Source organism: Balaenoptera musculus, chromosome 4 (genome assembly GCF_009873245.2).
Source record: "Balaenoptera musculus isolate JJ_BM4_2016_0621 chromosome 4, mBalMus1.pri.v3, whole genome shotgun sequence".
In the NCBI taxonomy this organism is placed as follows: Eukaryota; Metazoa; Chordata; class Mammalia; order Artiodactyla; family Balaenopteridae; genus Balaenoptera; species Balaenoptera musculus.
In genome coordinates, this window is record NC_045788.1 from 34,206,029 (window position 1) to 34,232,347 (window position 26,319).

At 37.1% G+C, this 26,319-nt stretch overlaps 1 protein-coding gene across 1 annotated transcript in view; it reads right to left on the bottom strand.

The window, feature by feature from the left end:
- The window catches only part of DHX36 (DEAH-box helicase 36), a 50,556-nt gene extending 25,298 nt beyond the window's left edge, over positions 1-25,258 (bottom strand). The window contains exons 1-9 of the mRNA XM_036849634.1: positions 24,943-25,258; positions 11,764-11,888; positions 10,762-10,993; positions 9,178-9,216; positions 7,617-7,787; positions 5,812-5,891; positions 4,999-5,073; positions 4,687-4,853; positions 3,045-3,126 (exon numbers count right to left, since the gene is read on the bottom strand). Of these exons, the coding sequence (XP_036705529.1) occupies positions 3,045-3,126; positions 4,687-4,853; positions 4,999-5,073; positions 5,812-5,891; positions 7,617-7,787; positions 9,178-9,216; positions 10,762-10,993; positions 11,764-11,888; positions 24,943-25,194 (1,223 nt within the window). The 5' untranslated portion in view covers positions 25,195-25,258. The remainder of the gene's footprint in view (positions 1-3,044; positions 3,127-4,686; positions 4,854-4,998; positions 5,074-5,811; positions 5,892-7,616; positions 7,788-9,177; positions 9,217-10,761; positions 10,994-11,763; positions 11,889-24,942) is intronic.
- Positions 25,259-26,319: the final 1,061 nt, after the last annotated feature.

A 26,319-nucleotide genomic window follows, 5' to 3' on the forward strand; every position in this document is an offset into this window, starting at 1 on the left:
TAGAGGAGAGCATCTAGATAGAATGGGGGATTTGGAGCATGGGCTTCGCGAGTCAGACAGAATGGGACTGATATCCTTGCTCTGCCATTGACTAGCTGTGCGACCTCGGGCAAGGTATAAACCTCTGGTCTTTAGTTTCCTTATTTGAGAGATTAATACTCTTTTAACAGTACTGTATGAGAATTAAAAAAAAAAAAAAAGTGATAAAGCACAGTGCCTGACACATAGCAGACACCCCAAAAGTATTAATCAATCCCCTTCCTTATTCAGTACCTGTGACCCAGGATTCCCCTAAGTCTTCGATACATATAGAGGCACCAACGTGAGGTAGGGCAACCTGAGACAGAGATTAGTCTAGTCAGCAGGATGGACCCACAGTTGGCTCCCTTCCCAGCAATTCCAAAAACAGAGGTAACCTTTAACCCCCCTCCCCAAGAACCCAATCACAACCCTCCGTAACACCTCACCTACTTTCTTCCCTACTTCCCTGTAGTGCAGCTCTTCTTCTGGGAAAGGAACAGCTGGGGGCCTCTGCTGAAAACTTCTATCCAATGACCACCCTACTTCACCTCCCCTCTTAGGCTGGCTAAAGAATGACAAGTGCACAGATACCATCCTTTTGCTTCAAGAGACTCCTCTTAGCTACAATTCCTTGTACATTCCCTGCCTTATGGGGACCTTAAGAAAGCAATCCATCTTTATGTAATTTTAGATTACTGATCCCTGGAACTTTGTTTTTATTGTCAAGCTGTTGCCTATTATCTTAGAAAACAATTGGTAAATGTGTTATGGTAGGAAATGGGACACACGGTAGAAAGTGGAATTGAGGAGGGAGAGCATAAAAATTTATAAGCACTGATGATAAAACCAGAGCATGGAAGACCAACATACACTTCCACTTTTATATGTTCCCCCCTGACATACACACTTCCCTCTTCGCTACACTGATTTCACTGCTTTCCTGACTTGTCCAGCCTACCCCTGCTTTATAAACTCATTTCCAACGTACTCTCACTACCCCAGAACAGGTCAATCACACCTTAGAGTAATAGCTTGTATGTCTCCCTATCTAGATATACGTTCTGAGGGTGTGTAATGAGTCTTTCGCTTGTTTTATGCTCAGATCTTAGTGCACAGTGCAAGCCATAAATTTAGTTTAAAAAATATTTGTTAAATAAAGCCCTTTCAAAAGCTGACTTTTCTCCATGTGAAATATGCAGCAGGATCTTTGTTCTCACCTTCCCACTATCACTTCCTGATTTTCTCCTTTAACAAGTAAGCTGTGGAGTCTTGAAAAAAAATCTCAGCACAAATGTTTCTACACCTGTCCATATGTTTTTCAGATGTTTACTACAGGCCAGGCACTATGCTATGCACTAGTCACAAAGATGAACAGGACAAAATCCTCGACCTTGAAAATTTGAAATCTAGTGCAAGAGGCAAATATAAAAAGATACATTACATGGCAATAAGTGTTATAAGAGATATGACAGAAGTGCTCTGGGAGTCTTGTTGAGAAGGTAACTCACTCTGTGAGAGGCATCAGAGAAGGCTTAATGGGCAATGAAACTGGGATTTGTTCTTACATAACAGTTTATAGATGAAAAGATGAAGAAGGTGGCAAACGTAGCTCTAAAAGGAGGAAATAGCACGTAACAAAGCATAGTCATGAAAGAAAGGGCACAAGCTGGCAGACTAGTGATTAGTGCATTTAGGATGGGCAGACCATGGGATGCATGAGGCTAGGAAGAGAGAACAGGGCCAGACTGTAAAAGAGCCTTGGGGTGACAGGCTAAGGAACTGGAATCTGATCCTATGGGGCTGTGCTTTCCCAGCCCTTTCTCATCAAGGAATACTAATATAATTTTGTACGGCTCCTCGAGAAGCCCGCTAGCAGCTAATGACCAGTGCTGAGGGGATCAATAACTTGGGCATACCAGCTGAGGTGCTCTGCTACAGGCCATGACAAACCCATAAAGGTTCCTCAGTCAGTTTTCAAAAAGAAATCTCAAAGGGCGTGCCCTAGGGGAGAAAGCTCACATGACTAGATTTCTTTGGAAAATAGATTGCAGCAGTTTTAAGAGTGAAGACCACAGTGCCAAGAGAGGAACTATTATATTAACACAGGAGAGATAATAAGGACCTTAAGTAGAAGAAATAAAAATGAGAAGGTATGTTCAAGGAGAAAGCTCTCAGGGTTTTTGAGGGGGAGAGTGGGATGGGATATAAAACGACTTAGAGTAGTCTGGTTACTGAGCATGTAAAGCAGGTAACATATCCTGGTATGTAACTGCTTGATAAACACCAGCTCTTCTGATTTACAGCTTAGACAACTGGGGGGAGGATAATAGGAGTAACCATTATAATAAGGCATACTAAGCAACACAGATTGCTTTAATTTTTTGGTGGAAGCATGGCGGGAATCAAATATAAGATCATGATTTTTGTTTGAAAAATGTGGGGTTCAAGAAATCTGTGGTACTGCAATGCTGCTGAGTATAGTGTTAGATAACAAGTTTAGAATTCAGGAATGGCTTCAGTTCTGAAGCTCTAGTTCTGCAAGCTACTGGAAAATAGTTCTGAAAATTTGGAACTATGGTCATGGAAAAAAGATTTAACAGTGAAATCATAAAAGTCTGAGAAAAGTGTAAGTGAGAACTCTAGGGGGAAATCATATTTAAAGGGTGGGGAATGGAAGCCAGCAAAAGAGAATGAATACCAGGTAGGAGAACCAGAAGAGAGGTTCAGCACTAAAGACAGAGGTTCCCAAACTTTACTGCCCAGGGGTCCTTAAACAATACTGATGCCTGGCTACCAGCCCAGACTCTGTAATATAATTAAGGTATGAAGTGTGAATGTGGGTTTTAAAAAGCTCCAGGTCATTTTAATGTGCAACCAAGTTTGGGAATCCCTGATTTAAGGAAAAACAATGTTTTAGAGATGAGTTTGAAACAGTTTTAAGGGTGAGTTTCTGAGACTAAAGTTTGACAAAATGGTGACATGTTATTACTTTTAATCGCTTTTAGTTCCTAATATTTACTTACCTTATTTTTTCAATTATATCTTCCAAAAGATACTCCACAACCGGAAAAGTAAAACCAGGTATATGTATCATTGGACAGTTACCTATCATGGTAGATAAAACATAAATCTGTACTTGAATGTTCAAAAAAAAAAAAAACAACTCAACAGACTGTAAATAGCACAATGACTCCATTAGTTTTAACTTCAGAAAATGGTCCTGAAACTTTTACAGCTCTACCTTATTTTTCCATATCTAATTTAATAAAACCATCAGTCTAGTGTTCACTCAGTACCGATTTACTGTTACCAAACTGTACACACATCTCACAGTTCTACAAAGTAACCCAGAATAGCAAAAAATAGAGTATTTTAAGTTGGATTCAAGACCTATTAAGTCTATTTCTCTTCATCATTGGCCAAGATGGTGCCATCAGAACCTAAGTTTTAGTGAAATCTACATAAGAAACATAACCCCTGTGGTATCCAGAATTAGGGAAAGAAAAAACATAGTTAAAGCAAGACCTAACCAAATATTAAACTGTTGCTTACTATTTTAGAATCATTAGTTAAAAAATAAGTCTCTTAGTATTGTTATTTAAATGCTATTTAGGTTTTTTGTATCGAACAAAATAAACCATATACACTGTAAACAAAGGCCAACACTGTAGACACAGATCAAAGTATCTGAGGTGACACCAAACTTTGCCTCTGACTTGCATAAGTTTACTCAAAGTTAGTTCTGGATTTCTCATCAAAAAGGACTGAGACAGAGACAAAGACAAAGTATAATATGCTCAACTAATCTCACAAGGCTTTGAGGGTCAACTGGGCTGAATACAAACACATTAAATACAGTTCTATTCCATTTTCATTCCCTTTTCTCCTCCTTGTCCCAACAATTTAAGCAGGAGAGACAGTGAGGCATAATTTTAGAAGAATGTACTCTGCAGCTAGTCAAATTTAGTTTCTTTTTTAATTTTTTTTGGCCACTCTGTGCAGCTTGTGGGATCTTAGTTCCCTGACCAGGGGCTGAACCCAGGCCCCAGCAGTGAAAGCACTGAGTCCTAATGGCTGGACTGCCAAGGAATTCCCTCAAATTTAGTTTCAAATCATCTTAACTCTCTGTTAATTATGAAACCTTGGGTAAGCTACTTAACTACTCTGAGGCTGTTTTCTCATCTGTAAGAATAAGAATAGCACCTACTTCACAAGGTATTATGAGGACTGATGAAGACATGCCAAATACACCACCTGGCACATTGAAGGTATTCCATAGTGGTTGCTAGTTATTACTGTTATTAGCAAATTGCCACCCTAGCCTGTGATATTACATAAAAGCCACAGAAGAATCACAAAAAAAGTTTATAAAATTATTCAAATCTGTGGTTTGACTTCATTGATGTCACCTTAATTATCTGGTGGAAGCACCAAAAGGCTACATGTCTTCACTATAAGAACAGAGATGATGCCACCATTTTTTAAAAACAGGCCCAATTCTCTGTGAGACTAGAGGGTAGATGAATATTCAAATAAAATGAACTGCTAAACATTTATTTTGACTACTCTGTACCTAGCACTGTATTAGTTTTCTTTAAAAAACTGTTTCTAAATTCAATGGCTTTGTGATAACTTTCTAAAGTAACAACCATAAATTTTACTCACCAAAATATTCTGAAAATTTCTCAGCATTCAATGTTGCACTCATCAAAACTATTTTCAGGTCAGGTCGATAATTGAGAAGATCTTTAACAACAGTCATTAAAACATCTGACTGTAGATTTCTCTCATGGATTTCATCAAGCACGATATGACTAACACTGGACAAATGCCTAAAGCAGAAGTGTAAAGTTCGTTACTCAGCACAAAATTCAAAAACAGAACCATTTTACTTTTACATAAATTAATAAAATCCAATTTAATAATTACATCTTCTGATAACATTTAACTAAATGTCCTGAGTTGAAACATACTCACTGGTCTGACTGAAGCCACTGAAGGATAATTCCTGTCGTACAATATAAGATAGAACCCTGTTTCCTTGGCAACCGACTGTGAATGAAAGACATGAGTTAACTCTTGGTTTTCTTTACTAATAAATTACTTAAGTACCACAAAAGTTTAAAAGAATATCTTCAACTTAAAAAATGTTTTCAGTTTTAATGAAAAACTTCATACTTAAATTTTAGTTACTGGAACCCTTACAACGATAGAGTAATGAGACATACTAGCTTCAAGTTCATTATACATTATTTCTGTTATGATATAATGTTAATGATTTCTTTTTAAAAGCAAAAGTGCTACCATTCAGAAAAAGACCAAATATTTAGGGAACTAAACTTCTGTTCAGTGATTAGAAAATCAATTCATTTAAAAAGGTAAATGGAATCTTGACCTGCAGAGAAGGACTAAAGAAATACAGTGGAATGGGATAGGGGGTTAAAGACACAAAACTAAATTCCATCAGGCAGTGGCTGCATGATGGTATCAAAATATACAGGAGGTCAACTCCTTTTCAGGGTGAGTGATGGTCTACTAACATATACCCAGGAAAAATGTTATCTTTCTAATCATTCCATAATGTAAAAGACATCTTAAAATGGCAATCCAAATCTGAATTTGGGTTAAAAAAATGATTTTGTGGGTTGCAAGCCTCATATGTTGCAGTTACTTTAAATGTTAATTCTAATAGCAATAATCAGCATAAAAATAGGGGAAAGATCTTTCTTTTGAATCTCTAACTTCAAAGTTTCACTAAAATGTACCTGTAAACAAGTTAACATTCTTTACCTCTGGAGACGAATTTGGTATCCGGTACTATTACCATTGCCACAAGATTCTGCCCTTTCTGCAGCCACTCTCTCTGCAACCTTTAATTAAAATAAAGTACAGTTACAAAGAAAACATTTCCTTTAGAGTAAATATCGTAAACGCCTATGAAAATCTGGCTGCTGAAAACACTAACCATTAGATTTTTAGAATTAAAGAAATAGAAACAGATATTAAAATCTGAGGTATCTAAAACTGTGTCCCTTAAGAGATGAAGATTACCTGCTTCTTATGTTTACTTCTCATTTCCTCTGAAATTCTCCCTCATAACTATTTTCAAAGCGACTTTCTATAAACCCTCTCTACCTTTGTCTTTTTTAAAAAAAGTTGCAAATCGTAATCTAAACTTGTAAAACTTGTATATAATTTGAGGGTAAACATACGTTGATACTTTTTTTTCATTTGTTTCTTTTTTCGTAGAGATTGGTAGGCTTAATTTCTAGTTCTTGGTTATGTTCTTAAAGTTATGGCTGCCAAAGATAAGCTCTAGACAGATGAAATCTTATAATCCAACACTGATTTGTATAACTAAAAGTAACCAACAGTCATCTAGTGACAGAACAGTGATTTATGAGGTTAGAAATAGAAAATGACATGATTAGTTTTTAAGAAATAATACTTCAGAAGGAAAAGTTTTTAATCATTCTATCCCATATAAACTGACTTGGACCATTACTTCACTTTTTACTATTGATTAAACTGCCCATTCAAATATCAACAGATCTTGGAAAAATAAGCAAATAAATAACCTAATTTGCATTTCTCCTTACTGTCAATATATACAGTCATATATTAGTGAAAACGATAAGATTAGATTTTTAACTTAAGTCAGGCTATATAACAGTGTTATGACAAAAATGGCTTATTTTTCACCATTCTATGAACCTATGCCATTTCTAGGAATATCGTCCTCCCATAAAGACTGCTGCTTTACTTTTTTAAAAATAGTATCTCTTAGAAACCACAGTTTAAAACGTATATAGTAGCTCCTACAAAACACTGCTGTAATTGGTAATGCAGTTCCTGACCAGATTCTGTATTATATGACTTAGAGATGTAATAAATAGTACTATCATAAAACCAAATACAACCATAAATCTTCATAATTTAAATTTACACACAGAATTACATAACACTGAAATAAATGTACTATACACACTGAATGCTGTAAGAAACCCCACACATTTTTAAAGAACATATAACTCATATATTTAACTAGGTCACCTAACTAAACACAAACAAAAAATGTTATTTGTAATAAACATGTACTTATATCTGCTTCATGATAAACCTGAAACAATGCCTTATTTTTTTATGATAAATTCCCTCTTACTGAATTGCATTAAAAAGTCAGAAATACAGCTACCACCACTCAGCGTACTTATACACGGAAAAAAAACAGAGAGCCGAAAACAGTATTGAATGAATCAAGGAGTAAAATGTAAAGCATCTAATGATGCAGACTATTTGAAGCTCCTAATTAACTCTATTAACATTATCAATTTTTTGTTCTTTTAGTTTTATACTGAAAATTGTCTGGATTTTTAATTTATCTTGAACTCCTAAACATCTATTATCAGTAACAGAGAGGTCAATTTTTTGGGCTTTACTACCAAATACTTGTTAACCAAATTTTGCTCTTATAGCAACATATCTTAAACCTAATAAAAAATCACCCTAACCTTCAAAATCAGTAAGTTCTAGCAGGACTACATGGGAGAATGGAAAACAAAGTGGGGAATTTTAAAAAGTGAGAGATTACTTACTGAAATGGCACTAATTCTTCTTGGCTGAGTACAAACTATCCTGCATGCAGATCCTTTTCCTCTTTCAATGTAGTTATCCAAAATGAACTGAGTAACTTGAGTGGTTTTTCCACAACCAGTTTCACCACTTACTACTGTTACCTGATGGTTATCGATCATATTTACCAATTCCTATTTCAAAAGGGAAAATAAGTGAAGGACATCACATGTTGACTAAGTCTGAAAAGATAGTTACCAAAATCCTACCAAACTGAAGGTAATTGTTTTTAACAAGCATATTAATACTTTAAAAATTCTGTTATATGCAATGCTGGCAGTTTGGATATCTGGATCTACCAGTTTTCAAGAGATAAGAAGCACCAAATTATAAAAAGAACAGAGCCATGGCTCTGTTAATGAAAAACACACTGACAAGAACAAGAAGAGACAGCTTATAAATCCATACATAAGAATTAACATAAATTAAAAAGAATGGTGACATGTGGGGCTACTGAGTACAAGGCAGATCCCCTGATACCCAAAAAATTACGAGGAACATTAAGGATTTATATCATAAATCATAAATATGGCTTTGTCTGCAGAACAAGTTTTGTATACTGTTTTCAAGAACAAGGAAGAGTATAATTTAAGACGATTCTCTTTCAAATAATTAAAATAAAGACAAGTTTTAAATACCTAAATCAAATGACTAAAATTCAGATATCTGGAAAACTGCCTACTTGGGAAAGATCTTCTTTCTTAGAAGGTTTAGATAAACACGAATATTTTTAAAGTAATATTCACCGTACTAACAAAACCATCCCACTACTTCAAAGGGGTGTCGTGAGGTATCTTTATCTATGAAACAATCTAACATGAAAACCCACCATTTAAAAATTTCTTATCTATTCTACCACCTCATATATATCAGAACAAGTTCCAAGTCTGAACACTGAAATTACAGCTGGCAAGTACTGAGAAGTAGAATGTGACTCATTCATTCAACAAATATTTACTGGGGGTCTACAGAATGTTAGGCACTGTTCTGAGTCAAGAGGTACATAGTGAACAAAACAGACTCTGTCCTCAAGAACTTACACTGCTAGGAGGGGAAGACACACATGTCAGGTGGTAGTAAGTGCTATAAAAAGGAAAGAAAAATAAAGGAAGGTTGAGAAGTCAGAGAAGGATGAGACTATATTATTCTACATAGGGTGATTGGATGAGGAAACATAATAAGTTAAATAAAGCACTGTATTTTCAACAGTGCCCCAATTTTAATTAAAATATCTGATCTCAAATTAAGAGCAAGGGTTATTTATCCAAAGCAACTTACAAGTGAAAATTCTATTTTTAAACTCATGGACATATAAATATGAGAAAACTTCAGGAAAATTGGTTCAGAACTGGGTGTTGTTTTTTTTTTTAAAGTCCTTCAACAATTCAAAGGAATAAAATGAACTTCCAAGAATATCCTTTAGGGAAAGGTTCATAAATTTATATTTCTTCTTGATATAGAGCTTTAAAAAAAATGTATTTAAACATTTTGCAAATCAAATTGAATAGTGTACATTCATTTTACCTTTTGCATTCCATATGAAGGCAGCTTTTCCCTGAAATGCTGAAATTAAAAAAAAAAAGTTTATTTTTTTACAAAAGAAATGTAATCAAATTATAATCCTGGTAAATAGAATATATCATAGATATATATGCTAAGAGTGCAAAAGTAATTTTTATTACCTCACAGCTTATGTGAGGTGTCAAGACTTAAAAAAAAAAGAATTTCTATAAAAAAGAACTAATGAATTTAGCAATGAGATTATAAGCTGTCTGAGGACAGGGCATGTCTTATTCAGTCTTTGGAAAACACAGCAGAATGACAGGCATCTAGCAAGTGGAAAAATAATGTTTAAAAAAAATTTATAACTGAAAGAAAAATAAGGCATATTACCAAGGATTAAAAAGTTGAGCTCTTAAACACACCTAAATTTTAGACTTCGTTTTGTTACGAGCTGTGCAACCATAGATAGGTCACTTAACCTAAGATTCTTTTTCCTCCTCTGTAACAGCCATGCGTAATCTCTTGTACAGGGCTGTTGAGAGGTTCAAATGATGTAGTACATGTGAAGCTTTTACAACAGTGCCTGACCAAAAGGAAGACCACCAACTGTTTTTGTTTTGCACATTTCTTCTTTCTCTGAACTAGATCAATTACTCATCTTCAATAATATTTGAGTTCTGTCCTCCATACAAAGCAAACAGAGATAGTAGCTAACTCTTCTTGCTCCCAAGGCTATAAGACAACTAAAATATTCTGAATTAATACATCTTGAAATCTCCTGTCCCCAAATCATATTTTCACTCAAAAGGCATCAAAGAGCTACACAATTTGGTCCTGGATAACCTCAGCTGATCTGTTCTAATGAGGATATCCAACCTTCAGTGACAGTCAATAGATCCTTTCTTTCCTACAGGAGATGTGATAATCTGCCTTTCTCAAAATGGCAGTACATATTTGCATATTAAAGACATAGCCCTCAGAATTCCCTCAGTATTTTCTCTTAAAAAAAAAATGTGAACATTTTATTACATCTCTTTCTAGAATATCCATAAAGAATTCAATTTTATGTTTTATCACGAAGGGACCTTAAAATATCTTGCCTAGCAGGAAAAGAAAATACTGGAAAAACTCAGGAGAATTTCAACATTTAAAGACACCTCTGTCTTTAAAGTGTTGGTGAATGTAAGCACATCATATAACTTTTGAGGAATTTTAACATCTGTAAAACGAAAGAGTTGGATTAGATGTTCTAAAACAAAAAACTTTACAATTCTAACCACCCTTGTCTCTTATGACATCTCACTAAAATGGCCTAGAAATGTTAAACTTAAGAGTGATTTTTTTTTCACTTGCACTACCATTTCTCAGATATTTCTTCCCTTCACCATACATATAAACTATTGTAGATGAGACAGGCTACTTATGTGTCATTCCATTCCCACTACTTTTCTGTACTATAAGGGGGAAAAAAATTCCCAGAGGATGGCTTGTTGAGCAATCTCACTGATTTATATCAGGCAGCTACCTCTGACCATAAATACATTTTTATCAAGTGTCAGAAGACATGACAAGTAAAAATTTTTTCCCCATCTTGCTTTCCATTACCTGCATTTCAATATACCGAAGGTCAGTTTTTTTCTTTTGGAAATCTTCCAATAATTGTTGGTCTAAAGTTACATCTGGTTCATTTTCTTGCAAGAGATATTCAGAATCGCGGTCAATATATTTGTCCCTGATTTTAAATGGCCTCTTTTCTTGATTTATCAATTTTTTTTCCTGATCCTCAACTTTCTTTACTGAGTTTGGTTTGTTCTCAGCAGGAGCTTCAGTCCCATATCTATTTTGACAAAATAAAAAAATGATAAAGATTGAATGAAGAGCCACTCAAGCCCTGAAACAAAATAATATATGTTGTTGAATGATTTCAAAGTCATCAAAATCAAAAGCCTTTATTCTTTTCTCTTAGTAGAGCAATTTGAAAATACTTAGATTCTTATAATGAACTCAATTTTTTTCCGCCCTACAAATAAGACACTGCCAGATAGGTTATTCCTTGTGGTAGTTAAAAAAATAAAAATCCACCCAATAGTCATTCCTCCATTGCAAAGACTCACAGTGTTTCTCTTTATCTAGTTTTCTAAGCAATGTTTTATTTTACAACTTCATTTTCCTGACACCCTTTCTGAGCTATAAATGGAATGCTACATTACACAGCCCCAGAGAAACTACTTCTAATTTGCCCCTGATGATACAGTTCCTATGATTTTCCTAAAACAGCAGCAATTTAACTTCTTACAGATCTCCTCCACAAGAAAATTCCGGAAATACAAAGATGATGGGTAGGTAGAAATAACTAATAACTTCACCAACATCCTATATAGACAATTCCTACCATTTAGATCTCCTGTGGGAATAAATATGCCACCTAAATTTTTAAATCTTTCACCAAATTTGCTCAATCTACATAAGAAAAAAGATTACTTTGAGGCTAAATTTCACTTATAGAAGAGTCTAAAGATGTTATTGTTAATATCTTTTTTTTCCGGCCAGTGCTCCGAAAGAAGTGTCACTCTTTGTTCATTTTTAAAAGAATACTTTTTGTTTTACCCGTGATCTTCAGGAGCAAACCAGGATATTTGTGCTTCCGAATCTTTATCATTCTTAGCTTGCACAGAATGTAGCAGCTGCACAATTTGTTCTTCTCGACGTTCATCCATATGTACCACAGCTCTCTATTTTGTGCAAAGGAAAAAGCATCCTTATCAACGTGAGAAAGCATGTGCAAAATTATTTGACGACTAAAAAAATAAAGGCAAAGTAACATGTGTTCAACAAACATATATAAAAGAAAGTTAAAGTCGCCCCACACTTGCTATCTAGACCCTTTTCTACTATATGTCTATAAAATTAGCTTTACTATTACCAGCAAAGAAATCATATTTATGTCACTTATTAAAACTCTGGTTCCCTTACTTCCTACCTTTGCATAATACTAATTGTTACAATCTTTTCCTTATCTTAAATTTTAAAAGATACAATTAAATTTATTAAAACCCAAATGTTCTAGTAAAAACAAAAGTTAAAAACTGCGAATACTGTTTTGGTTGCAATGAGCATTTTAAGAGCATTTAAATGTCTTACATTATGAGGAGGAGTAAATTGGGAAGTAAGAAGGCTCAGCTCAGAGGGAATAAATAAAATGATCAGTGCTCACGAAAATAATATTCCAAACGATGCAGTTACCTCAGAGAATGAGAATTAAAGAGACACCAGAGAAAATATGAGTTAGATTGTTTTCTTAGTATAGACTACATGGAAGAGAAAATACGAGTTACACTGTACACAGTAAGAACAAGAACTTTTAAAGACTGCCCTTTTATAATTGCAAATTATGATTAGCTGAATGATAAGTAAACACAGTAGGTAAAAAAGAAGCGTGCATAGATTTTTTTCTCCAGGTGTGCAGACAGGAAAGATGGCCAAGTTATTGAATGAAAAAAGCCAGATACAGAAAACATGTGCAATGGGATCTTGCTTTCACCAATATTAATTTTTAAAAAGGTTATTCACTTTTCATATTCTATGCCTTTTGCAGTATTTCTTCCAGATATAATTCTGGCATAGTACATACCCCAGAGAAGTCTATCAAATGAATGGATGAATCTAGCTTTTCGAATGAGCATATATGACTTTTGTGTTAAACCATTTTTCTCTTTAAACAAGTAAAACACACACAAAAAGAATACACTGAGATCTCTGGGGAATTCCAGAAGACTTCTGCTGATAAATTATTAAAGGATTTACTAAAAGCATCATTATGCTCATACACTTAAAAGCTCCAATACAGCAAAACTCTAGTTGATAAGAGAGCATTAGGAAATTACAAACTACAGCAAAACCTATTTACTGACAGACAAAAATGTCCAAAATTGTAAGTCAGAAAGAGAAAAACAGGGCTTCCCTGGTGGCGCAGTGGTTGAGAATCTGCCTGCCAATGCAGGGGACACGGGTTCGAGCCCTGGTCTGGGAGGATCCCACATGCCGCGGAGCAACTGGGCCCGTGAGCCACAATTGCTGAGCCTGCGCGTCTGGAGCCTGTGCTCCGCAACAAGAGAGGCCACGATAGTGAGAGGCCCGCGCACCACGATGAAGAGTGGCCCCCACTTGCCACAACTAGAGAAAGCCCTCGCACAGAAACGAAGACCCAACACAGCCAAAAATAAATAAATAAATAAATAAAAGAACATGAATTTCTAAAAAAAAAAAAAAAAAAAAAGAAAGAGAAAAACAGATCAATATGATACAAAAGGACTTTTTTTTCAACACCCATGTGGCTGACAGGGTTTTGGTGCTCTGGCTGGGTGTCAGGCCTGTGCCTCTGAGGTGGGAGAGCCGAGTTCAAGACACTGGTCCACTAGAGACCTCCCAGCTCCACGTAATATCAAACAGCGAAAGCTCTCCCAGAGATCTCTGTCTCAACTCTAAGAACCAGCTCTACTCAACGACCAGCAAGCTACAGTGCTGTACACCCTATGCCAACAACTAGCAAGACAGGAACACAACCCCACCCATTAGCAGAGAGGCTGCCTAAAATCATAAAGAGGTCACAGACACCCCAAAACACACCACTGGACACGGACCTGCCACCAGAAAGACAAGATCCAGCCCCATTCACCAGAACACAGGCACTAGGCACCTCCACCAGGAAGCCTACACAATGTACTGAACCAACCTTAGCCACTGGGGACACACACCAAAAACAACAGGAACTATGAACATGCAGCCTGCGAAAAGGAGACCCCAAACACAGTAAGTTAAGCAAAACGAGAAGACACAGAAACACACAGCAGATGAAGGAGCAAGGTTAAAAACCCACCAGAACAAACAAATGAAGAGGAAATACTCTGCCTGAAAAAGAGTTCAGAGTAATGAGAATAAAGACAATCCAAAAACTTGGAAATAGAACAGAGAAAATACAAAAAACTTTTAACAAGGACCCAGAAGAACTAAAGAGCAAACAAACAATGATGAACAACACAATAAATGAAATTAAAAATTCTCTAGAAGGAATCAATAGCAGAATAACTGAGGCAGAAAAATGGATAAGTGACCTGGAAGATAAAATGGTGGAAATAACCACTGCAGAGCAGAAAAAAGAAAAAAGAATGAAAAGAACTGAGGACAGTCTCAGAGACCTCTGGGAGAACACTAAACTCACCAACATTTGAATTATAGGGGTCCCAAAAGAAGAAGAGAAAAAGAAAGGGACTGAGAAAATATTTGAAGAGATTATAGTTGAAAACTTCCCTAATATGGGAAAGGAAATAGTCAATCAAGTCCAGGAAGCGCAGGGAGTCCCATACAGGATAAATCCAAGGAGAAACATGCCAAGACACATATTAATCAAACTTTCAAAAATTAAATTCAAAGAAAAAAAATTAAAAGCAGCAAGAGAAAAGCAACAAATAATATACAAGGGAATCCCCATAAGGTTAACAGCTGATCTTTCAGCAGAAACTCTGCAGGCCAGAAGGGAGTGGCAGGACATATTTAAAGTGATGAAAGGGAAAAACCTACAACCAAGATGACTCTACCCAGCAAGGATCTCATTCAGATTCGATGGAGAAATTAAAACCTTTACAGACAAGCAAAAGCTAAGAGAATTCAGCGACACCAAACCAGTTTTACAACAAATGCTAAAGGAACTTCTCTAAGTGGGAAACACAAGAGAAGGAAAAGACCTACAATAACAAACCCAAAACAATTTTAAAAAATGGTAATAGGAGCAAACATATCAATAACTAACTGAAATGTAAATGGATTAAATGTCCAACCAAAAGACACAGACTGGCTGAATGGATACAAAAACAAGACCCGTACATATGCTGTCTACAAGAGACCCACTTCAGACCTAGGGACACATACAGACTGAAAGTGAGGGGATGGAAAAACATTTTCCATGCAAATGGAAATCAAAAGAAAGCTGTAGTAGCAATTCTCATATCAGACAAAATAGACTTTAAAACAAAAGCTATTACAAGAGACAAAGAAGGACACTACATAATGATCAAGGGATCAATCCAAGAAGAAGATATAACAATTGTAAATATTTATGCACCCAACACAGGAGCACCTCAATACATAAGGCAAATGCTAACAGCCATAAAAGGGGACATCTACAGTAACACAATCATAGAAGGGGACTTTAACACCCCACATTCACCAATGGACAGATTATCCAAAATGAAAATAAATACGGAAACACAAGCTTTAATGACACATTAAACAAGATGGACTTAACTGATATTTATAGGACATTCCATCCAAAAACAACAGAATACACTTTCTTCTCAAGTGCACATGGAACATTCTCTAGGATAGACCATAAGCTTGTGTCACAAATCAAGCCTCAGTAAATTTAGAAAACTGAAATCATATCAAGTATCTTTTCTGACCACAATGCTATGAGACTAGATATCAATTACAGGAGAAAATCTGTAAAAAATACAAACACATGGAGACTAAACAATACACTACTTAACAACCAAGAGATCACTGAAGAAATCAAGGAGGAAATCAAAAAATACCTAGAAACAAATGACAATGAAAACACAACGACCCAAAACCTATGGGATGCAGCAAAAGCAGTTCTAAGAGGGAAGTTTACAGCAATACAATCCTACCTTAAGAAACAAGAAACATCTCAAATAAACTACCTAACCTTACACCTAAAGCAATTAGAGAAAAAAGAACAAAAAAACCCCAAAGTTAGCAGAAGGAAAGAAATCATATAGATCAGAAATAAATGAAAAAGAAATGAAGGAAACAATAGCAAGGATCAATAAAACTAAAAGCTGGTTCTTTGAGAAGATAAACACAACTGATAAACCATTAACCAGACTCATCAAGAAAAAAAGGGAGAAGACTCAACTCAATAGAATTAGAAATGAAAAAGGAGAAGTAACAACTGACACTGCAGAAATACAAACGACCATGAGGGATTACTACAAGCAACTCTATGCCAATAAAATGGACAACCTGGAAGAAATGGACAGATTCTTAGAAACGCACAACCTTCCGAGACTGAACCAGGAAGAAATAGAAAATATGAACAGACCAATCACAAGCACTGAAATTGAGACTGTGATTAAAAATCTTCCAACAAACAAAAGCCCAGGACCAGATGGCTTCACAGGTGAATCCTACCAAACATTTAGAGAAGGCTAACACCTATCCTTCTCAAACTCTTCCAAAATATAGCAGAGGGAGGAACACTCCCAAATATATTCTACGAGGCCACCATCACCCTGATACCAAAACCAGACAAAGAAACCACAAAGAAAGAAAACTACAGGCCAATATCACTGATGAATATAGATGCAAAAATCCTCAACAAAATACTAGCAAACAGAATCCAACAGCACATTAAAAGGATCATACACCATGATCAAGTGGGGTTTATCCCAGGAATGCAAGGATTCTTCAACATACACAAATCCATCAATGTGATGCACCATATTAACAAACTGAAGAATAAAAAGCATATGATCATCTCAATAGATGCAGAAATAGCTTTCGACAAAATTCAAACCCATTTATGATAAAAACCCTCCAGAAAGTAGGCACAGAGGGAACTTACCTCAACATAATAAAGGCCATATATGACAAACCCACAGCCAACATCGTCCTCAATGGTGAAAAAGTGAAACCATTTCCACTAAGAACAGGAACAAGACCAGGTTGCCCACTCTCACCACTATTATTCAACACAGTTTTGGAAGTTTTAGCCACAGCAATCAGAGAAGAAAAAGAAATAAAAGGAATCCAAATCGGAAAAGAAAAAGTAAAGCTGTCACTGTTTGCAGATGACATGATACTATACATAGAGAACACTGAAGATGCTACCAGGAAAGTACTAGAGCTAATCAATGAATTTGGTAAAGCAGCAGGATACAAAATTAATGCACAGAAATCTCTTGCATTCCTATACACTAATGATGAAAAATCTGAAAGTGAAATTAAGGGAACACTCCTATTTACCACTGCAACAAAAAGAATAAAATACCTAGGAATAAACCTACCAAAGGAGACAAAAGACCTATATGAAGAAAACTATAAGACACTGATGAAAGAAATTAAAGATGATACAAACAGATGGAGAGATATACCATGTTCTTGGACTGGAAGAATCAACACTGTGAAAGTGACTATACTACCCAAAGCAATCTACAGATTCAATGCAATCCCTATCAAACTACCAATGGCATTTTTCACAGAACTAGAACAAAAAATTTCACATTTTGTATGGAAACACAAAAGACCCCAAATAGCCAAAGCAATCTTGAGAAAGAAAAACGGAGCTGGAGGAATCAGGCTCCCTGACTTCAGACTATACTACAAAGCTACAGTAATCAAGACAGTATGGTACTGGCACAAAGACAGAAATACAGATCAATGGAACAGGACAGAAAGCCCAGAGATAAACCCACACACATATGGTCACCTTATTTTTGATAAAGGAGGGAAGCATATACAATGGAGAAAAGACAGTCTCTTCAATAAGTGGTGCTGGGAAAACTGGACAGCTACATGTAAAAGAATGAAATTAGAACACTCCCTAACACCACACACAAAAATAAACTCAAAATGGATTAAAGACCTAAATGTAAGGCCAGACACTATAAAACTCTTAGAGGAAAACATAGGAAGAACACTCTATGACATAAATCACAGCAAGATCCTTTCTGACCCACCTCCTGGAAAACTGGAAATAAAAACAAAAATAAACAAATGGGACCTAATGAAACTTAAAAGCTTTTGCACAGCAAAGGAAACCATAAAGAAGACGAAAAGACAACCCTCAGAATGGGAGAAAATGTTTGCAAATGAAACAACTGCCAAAGGATTAATCTCCAAAATTTACAAGCAGCTCATGCAGCTCAGTATCAAAAAAACAAACACCCCAATCCAAAAATGGGCAGAAGACCTAAATAGACATTTCTCCAAAGAAGATACACAGATTGCCAACAAACACATGAAAGAATGCTCAACATCACTAATCATTAGAGAAATGCAAATCAAAAGTACCATGAGATATCCCCTCACACCGGTCAGAATGGCCATCATCAAAAAATCTACAAACAATAAATCAATAAATGCTGGAGAGGGTGTGGAGAAAAGGGAACCCTCTTGCACTGTTGGTGGGAATGCACATTGATACAGCCACTATGGAGAACAGTATGGAGGTTCCTTAAAAAACTAAAAATAGAACTACCACATGACCCAGCAATCCCACTACTGGGCATATACCCTGAGAAAACCATAATTCAAAAAGAGTCATATACCACAATGTTCACTGCAGCTCTGTTTACAATAGCCAAGACATGGAAGCAATGTAAATGTCCACAGACAGATGAATGGATAAAGAAGACGTGGCACCTATATATGATGGAATATTACTCAGCCATAAAAAGAAACAAAATTGAGTTATTTGTAGTGAGGTGGATGGACCTAGAGTCTGTCATACAGAGTGAAGTAAGTCAGAAAAAGAAAAATAAATACCATATGCTAACACATATATACGGAATCTAAAGAAAAAAAAATTGTTCTGAAGAACCTAGGAGCAGGACAGGAATAAAGACGCAGACATAGAGAATGGACTTGAGGACGTGGGGAGGGGGAAGGGTAAGTTGGGATGAAGTGAGAGGGTGGCATGGACTTATATATACTACCTAATGTGAAATAGATTGCTAGTGGGAAGCAGCCGCTTAGCACAGGGAGATCAGCTGGGTGCTTTGTGACCACCTAGAAGGGTGGGATAGGGAGGGTGGGAGGGAGACGCCAGAGGGAGGAGATATGGGGATATATGTAAATGTATAGCTGATTCACTATGTTATAAAGCAGAAACTAACACAGCATTGTAAAGCAATTATACTCCAATAAAGATGTTAAAAAAAAAAGAAAGAGAAAACCAAATTATCGTATATGAACGCATATATGTGGAACCTAGAAAAATGGTACAGATGAACCAGTTTGCAGGGCAGAAATAGAGACACAGATGTAGAGAAGAAACGCATGGACACCAAGGGGGGAATGTGGCAGGGTGGTGGTGGTGGTGGGATTAATTGGGAGATTGGGATTGACATATATACACTAATATGTATAAAATAGATAACTAATAAGAATCTGCTGTATAAAAAATAAATTTCAAAAATTCAAAAAATAAAGTCCAAATCTTTTTGCTTTTTAATAATTGTACTACATAGAAATCTTTTTTTAAATGGTTAATAAATTAGACTAATGTATCTTTTCTCTGTAGTATAGAATATGCCCTCTATACTAGGACTGGAAGCTTGCACCTGGTTTCTCCTGGACTCTACCCTATGCACCTTTACCTTTGCCAATTTTAATCTGTAATAATTTGCTGTTAAGAACAGCTACTGTGAGTACACCAGCTTTTCAGAGATTTGTGACTCCTTCCAGTGAATTTCAGAACCTGAGGGTGGTCTTGGGGACCCCCAACACAGAGGATCACTATCAGAACACTTTTGCCCTATGCTTTAAATTCTGTACGTCTTCAGTACATATTAACGTTTACTGCTCTGTGTACTTACACTATGTTTTTTCTTGGCCCTCAGAAATTTAAGAATCCTCAGCAGTACTTTGATTAAAGCCTCCTCTGAAAAGGAAGCCCCAGGACATAAAGTCATCCTTAAGCACAGGTTCCTTAATTTTTACACCCTTTCCAAACACCTCAAGGGTTCATAGCCATAGTTTCATTCACTTTCAAAATGGCAAAGATTAAGTAATTTAAGACGGATTGCTTTCCCAATGAAACTCATTCACGCTAACGCATTTCTTCAACCAAAGAGAACTTCACATTTTGAAGCTTTTACCTCTACTAGCAGAACAAAGTTCTCCTCCTCACCTTGTTAAATGAATTTTAGATATCCAGAAAAAGGTGGGATGACTGAAAAATGAAATAGCCCCTGAAAATTTTATACTTTTTAATAAAAACATAATATACACTTTTTTAAAAAAAATTATTTTCAACGTGGTTCTCTGCACAATGAGCCCCAGAGGCTGTGGGCAGTGAATTTAGGAATGCTGAAATTCCAAACCTGGATCTAGCCTGATTCTCTGTAGGTTATCTCCCTCCTAACCTTCTTCCAGTTCCATCATCCTTTACCTCACCCCCTGCCTGAAGAATCTCAGAATCTCAGACACACATTTTATGGTTCATGACTCTTTTATTTTATCAAGGCATTTGATATTTTTATTATTTCCCCCCCTTTTGGACATCTTCAAATATTCTTTCTGCTTCTAACTGGAAATTCCTAGCAAAGGAGACCCTCAATTATATCCAGCAAATTGTCTTTCTCATCAGCTTCTAATTATCTGTAACTGCTTCAAACTTTCTCCATTCTCTGTAACACACCCATACCACTTTCCTGTTCACCCTCGACATTTTACACACGATATTTCATACAGAAAACAAAACCCAAAGGAAAAGTCCTCAATCGCTTGCCACCAAACCCAAACCCACCTGTATCAGAACCAATCCTTTGCTCTTTTCTTTCCTGTTAAAATGGAAGAGGAATACATTTTCCTAGTTAAAGTTAATCTCTCCACTTAAGCCCTGCAGCCTTCCTTCCACCTCCTCAGGGGTATCTCCGATTAAGATTTATCTTCCTTTCCTATATCTCTTTCTCTCTAGTAGTCTTTAGGCTGTATATCAATATTCTGGTTTGCTTCTTTACAGATATAAGGCAGAACTGCATTTCCCATGGCCATGTGAATGGGAATTTCCAGGAATCAGGGGCGATTTACTGTATCCCTCCCTGCTGCCACCAAAAACAGTTATGCTCCAGATGGGTGGGAGGCTATGTGGACCTCATTCTCGTGAGAACGCTAGCGAACTCCAACGGTCAAGTAATGTGAGTAGAAAACAAACCTTTGTTGTTATCAGCCATTAAGATCTGGGGGCTGTCTACTACTGCTGCATGATAATTTAGTCTTCTCTGATATATTTACTTTTCCTCTCCACTGCCTCCTTACCATCAGTACATGAACTTGAACAGTCAAATCTCTTCACTTTTAAAACAATAAAAACAAAAATCCTGTCCTGAATTCTCCCACCCCTACTTTTCCTCCTCCTTCTCACAGGAGAACTGCCTGGAGGTACCCCCATTTCTTCCTCTCTCCTTCTCTAGCCACTCCAGTGCAATCTGGTTTTTACTTCCATCACTCCACAAAAAGGGCTCTCTCTCATCAAGGTTACCAATTACCCTGTTGCTAAATCCAACACACTCTGAACTCTTACCTCACTTGACATCAGTACAGTGTTTGCCACTATTGATTACTTTCTTTTTTTCATATACTCTTTTCTCCCTGAACAATACTCCTGGATTCCAAAACAACATCCATCTCCTTATTTTTCTCTCTGGCTGTTCCTTCCTAGATTCTTTCAAGCTTCTCTTGCTCAGCCCATACCTTAAATTTTCTTGTTCTACATTGTACAGCCTGAGTGCTCTGCAGACCAGCAGTACTGACATCATCTGGGACCCTGTGAGAAAAGTTGAATCTCTGGACCCACCCCAGTTCTACATTGCTACAAGATGCCAGGTGATTCAGGTTTGAGAAGCAATGGTCTACAGAGTTCAGGCCTGCACCCACTCCTCTTCTCATTCACTTCTATATTACAACTACTATCCATAGGCCCACAAACTGTCAAATGTTCACCTGCAGTCTAGATTTCTCTAGGCATCAGGTCCGCACAGCCTTTAACTTCCTTGAAATCACCACTTGTATGCCCTATAATATCACCTCAGCGTGCTTAAGCTGAGTCCATCGTCCTCCTCCATCAAGCTAGTTCTTTATATAGTCATTAGTGTCATCCATTCACACCTGCCTTCCCCTTACCTCCAGATAAAATCATTTTGAGTCTACCTCCTAAATCACTTTAAGCTGTCTGCTTCCCTCCATCTCCACTAGCAACGTCCTAATTCAAGCTGTCATTTCTCACCTTAATTACTGCAAGAACTACTTAACCCGTCTCCCGGTCCCAGGATTGCCTCTTTTTCAATCCATTCTCTATGCTGCTACCTAGGGTGAATTTAAACACAAATCCAATCATTTCATGTTTTGCTTGAAACGCTTTAATGACTTGCCAGAGTTCTTAAGGGAAAGAATTTCAAAGCCCTGCTTATTTTCTAGTCCAGGAGCTTTCATACTGCGATCTGTAAAATTAAAGGCTCATGACCAGTATTAATTTAAAAAAAGTGCAGAAAGGTACAAACAACAAGAACAAAAGCCCCAGGGCAATGTACAGGTAATTAAACATTATTTTATGAAACTTTTTGTTCACTTACACACGTGTGTGCACTGGGTTGCAAATTCAAATATATCCCTTTTTGTAGGAAACAGTCAAAAGTGTAAAAGCCACTGCTCTACCCCGCTTCTCAGTTCCTTGAACATGGCCTTCCTGACCTCTAGGTTGTGGCACATGCTGCTGCCTCGGCCTAAAAATCTCTTTCCAAGCCCCCAAATCACAAACACAGACATACTCTGCTATCTTTCAAGTTTCAGCTTAAGGGTTACCTCTTCTGGGAAATCTTCTAGGCTCTTCCTAATTTGAGTTAGGGGATAAGCCCACATGCTCCTTATTATAATTCTTTAACATTGTATTCTAACCGCTCTATAGTGCCTAACACACCACAATTCCTGTAAGGTAGGGACTATATCTAGCTTAATACAGTGCTTATGATACTGTTTCAAATATATTAGATCCTAAAAAATATCTGTTGAAAGAATAAGCGTGCATCCTTAGAATGCAGTCACTTTGTAAACACAGGTATTACTTGAAAGTAAAAGCTATAGAAATTCTGACTGGGAAGCAATCACAAAGGGCTGAACGTGATCAAAGAAAGAGGTAGGATGAGCCAATTACTGAAATATGATATTTAGTAGAGAAAATGGAGAGATACATTTTAGAGAATGATATGAGAACTATAATAAAAAAGTAAAAATAAAAGTATGATTATAAAAGCTTTAATTACATCTTGGGAACACAGGCTCAGAAAGGTAAGTACATAGAGGGAAACCTGATATGTAGAAGCTAAATTGCCAAGATTCCTGGAAAACATGTTAGGATGCACTGAAACGTATGAGACTGAGACTCACTCACTGAGAACTGACTTGGCTTTCAAATTGTGAGCTAGAGAATGAGATGATATAAGGCTCTACAAAAGACAGACTTAACGGGGAGTACAAATAGGAGACCAGTTAAGAGCCATGGACAGACAACAAAACAGTGGCTGGATCCATGGTAATTGCTGTGGAGATAAGTGGTTAGATTTGAGATATATTAAGAAGGAAGAGAAAACAGACTTGCTGAAATGAAAGAGAAGAATCAAAAATAAATCTCATTTTGGCCTTGGCAAGTGAATAAATGGTAGTGACTTTTACTAAAATGCAGAAGGTTTGGGGAGGTGGTGGAAATCAAGAGTTTAATTCATAATGACCCACTGAACAACTGGCTTCAGATGGAAATAATAATGAAGAATTTTTCCTGATTTACTTAACGTTTCGTCTGTTTAGTTCTTACTTTTCCCAACTAAACTGTAAGCTCCTTGAATATCATACTTCTTCAGACCCCCATAGCAACATGCATAAAACCTTGTGTGAAAAAAGGGGTAAATAAAATTTGATAAAGAGTTCTTAGGAAGTTACTCTGTACTAATCACTCAATTATTCTTCCAATTTCAAGATGACTTAGATGTCCCTCCCTTTAAAAAAAAAAAAAGTTTGCTCAATGAACAAGTTAATTTTTAGTTATTGAAGAAATATATTTTTAAAGAAAAATATAAGTTGTGAAGATAAATAGATAACGCCCCCCCCCCAATTTAACAAAAATGACATGGATAAAAGAAAAGAAATGGAATGATTTAAAAACAGAAGCCTAAATGGTGATTCAATTACACTCTGTATCTAATATGAAAGATGCTTTTAAAGTCAGTAAAAAGCTTTTATAAAGCTTATATTAAGAAAACTTCGGTTTAATCACATATATAATAATTACTAGAACAGGCCACTCAGGGAACTTTGTTTCCTTTACTACAAGTCTTCAGGATACAAATCAAATGGACAATTACCAACCTGAAGACAAGGGACTAAGCCAAATCATCTCTTGAAATTTCTTCCACTTCTAGGATCCTAGGTTTCCTTCTCAAAGAGGAGCTGCTAATCAGCAGAAACCTCCATAGCCCAACGTAAAAACAAAAAACCTGTGTTTGTGCCTATTTTAATACTAAGTGGAAGTTGGAGTACTCTTCTTAAGGATCTACATTCAAAATAGTGCTTGATAGTTTTTGTTCCGCGCAAACCAGTGTCAAATGTATAAAGCCGTAATTTTAGAGCTCATTAGGCAAAGAACTTAAAGTGACATTAATTATACTAAGGGAAAGGGTAGCCAGATATACTATGACAGTGACACCCCCAAAAAGTTGATTTCGGATGGACCCTGAATTTAACATTTGTTTTATCCCCAGTTCTCACGTCTTTTAAGCAAAGTATACACTCGCATCTAAATCCCAACTGCTTCAGGTCAGATGCGCATGGCTAACGTTCACCGCTATAATACTGACTACTGGAAGCTTCAACACTTGCACTTCACAAAGCACATGCACCAGTTAAAAAACCGAAAAGGAAAGAAAAAGTTAGGGGTCGAAGGATGGAAAAGAAAACCTGTCCCGCTTCATCCCCCTCCACTACCGAGTCTCAGATTACCTCCTGCCTCTCCGCTTCCTTGTTCTTCTGGCCTTGTTTCTTCGCGTACCACAAGCCGATTTCGCGGCCTTTCAGGTGCCCGGGATGTCGGCCTCGGCCGCCTCGACCACCCCCTCCTCCTCCGCCGCCGCCGCCACCACCTCCGGAGCCTCGATTCCCTCCGTGGCCCCCTCCATAGCTTCCTCCATAACCCCCGCCGGAGCTGCGGGGCCCGCTATCGCGGCCCCAGTTCTGCTGGTAGTCATAGCTCATTGTCCCAGCAGGCCAAAACTCGTGAGAACCTGCAACCGCTGGAAATGGCGACCGGGCCCGGAAGCGGGTGCGCGTCCACTTCCGCTTTGCTTCCGGCGCCCAGTGCAAGAGGGAGAGACGTTGAGCGTCACGAGCAGACGTTTCCGGTGACGTCACGGGCCGTCGGCCGTGGAGGTCCCCGGGTTGGATCAGGTGAAATCTTTGATGTGCCCTCAATTGTTTACCTTTGTACCTTTGGAGGCAGAGCCAGCAGGAGGCTCAGAGGTTTTCTTTCCCGACGCCCAGCATGTGAGGAAACGGGTTTTGGGTTTCACTTTCTTATTTCTCTTGGTAAAAGCAGGAGTTTGCTTCCCAGTAGGCCCTGTAAACGTCGACTGGCATAGTAAAAGAACCTGTGGATCGAATGCTTTGTCTCCTAAAGTCCTCAAAAAAATGAAATGAATTCCTTTTTTTTTTTTTGTAAAGTGGTTATGTCATGAAAACAGCCTAGCATCTGTTTCAAATCTATAATTAAGTATAAAAATGTCCCTGCCTCTTTTAAAAGGTTATCATCGTTTACCACCTTTATCCAAAGGCATAAGATAAGCCTGTGTACTCAATTTCAGTGCAGAGCACTTAGGCAATTTAAATAAAACGGCAGCTGAAGATTCCTACGTTCATGTGAAGACGTCTATTGTTGATTAGCACAGGCTATTCTTGTATAATCAAGTGGCTGCTCCACATAGGCTTGCAAGTTTACCAGGGAATATCTAGTTCATTTACACATGTGACTGATTTAAAGGTGCTGGGAATACTCACTGAACAAGAGAAGACTGGCATCAGCTTTTATTTGCTTACAGTCTTGAGGAGAAGATAAAGGCTAAAGAAAGGTGTGTTGTGAGTTAAGGAAGGAAAATGCCATATGAAGGGTTCCAGAATGCATCTCTGTGGCAGAAAAATTATTTTGAACAGAGACATTTGAGTTCCTGAAATCTCTTATCTGCCTAAAAACAGAGCCTCCCAAAAGAACTCAGAACTCTATTGTCATAAATCCCTTCCTTGGGAGAGGAACTAGGGAAGATTGACTTTTGTCACTGGAGACTGCAAATCAGCACCACACCTAAAAAGACATTATAACAAAACCAA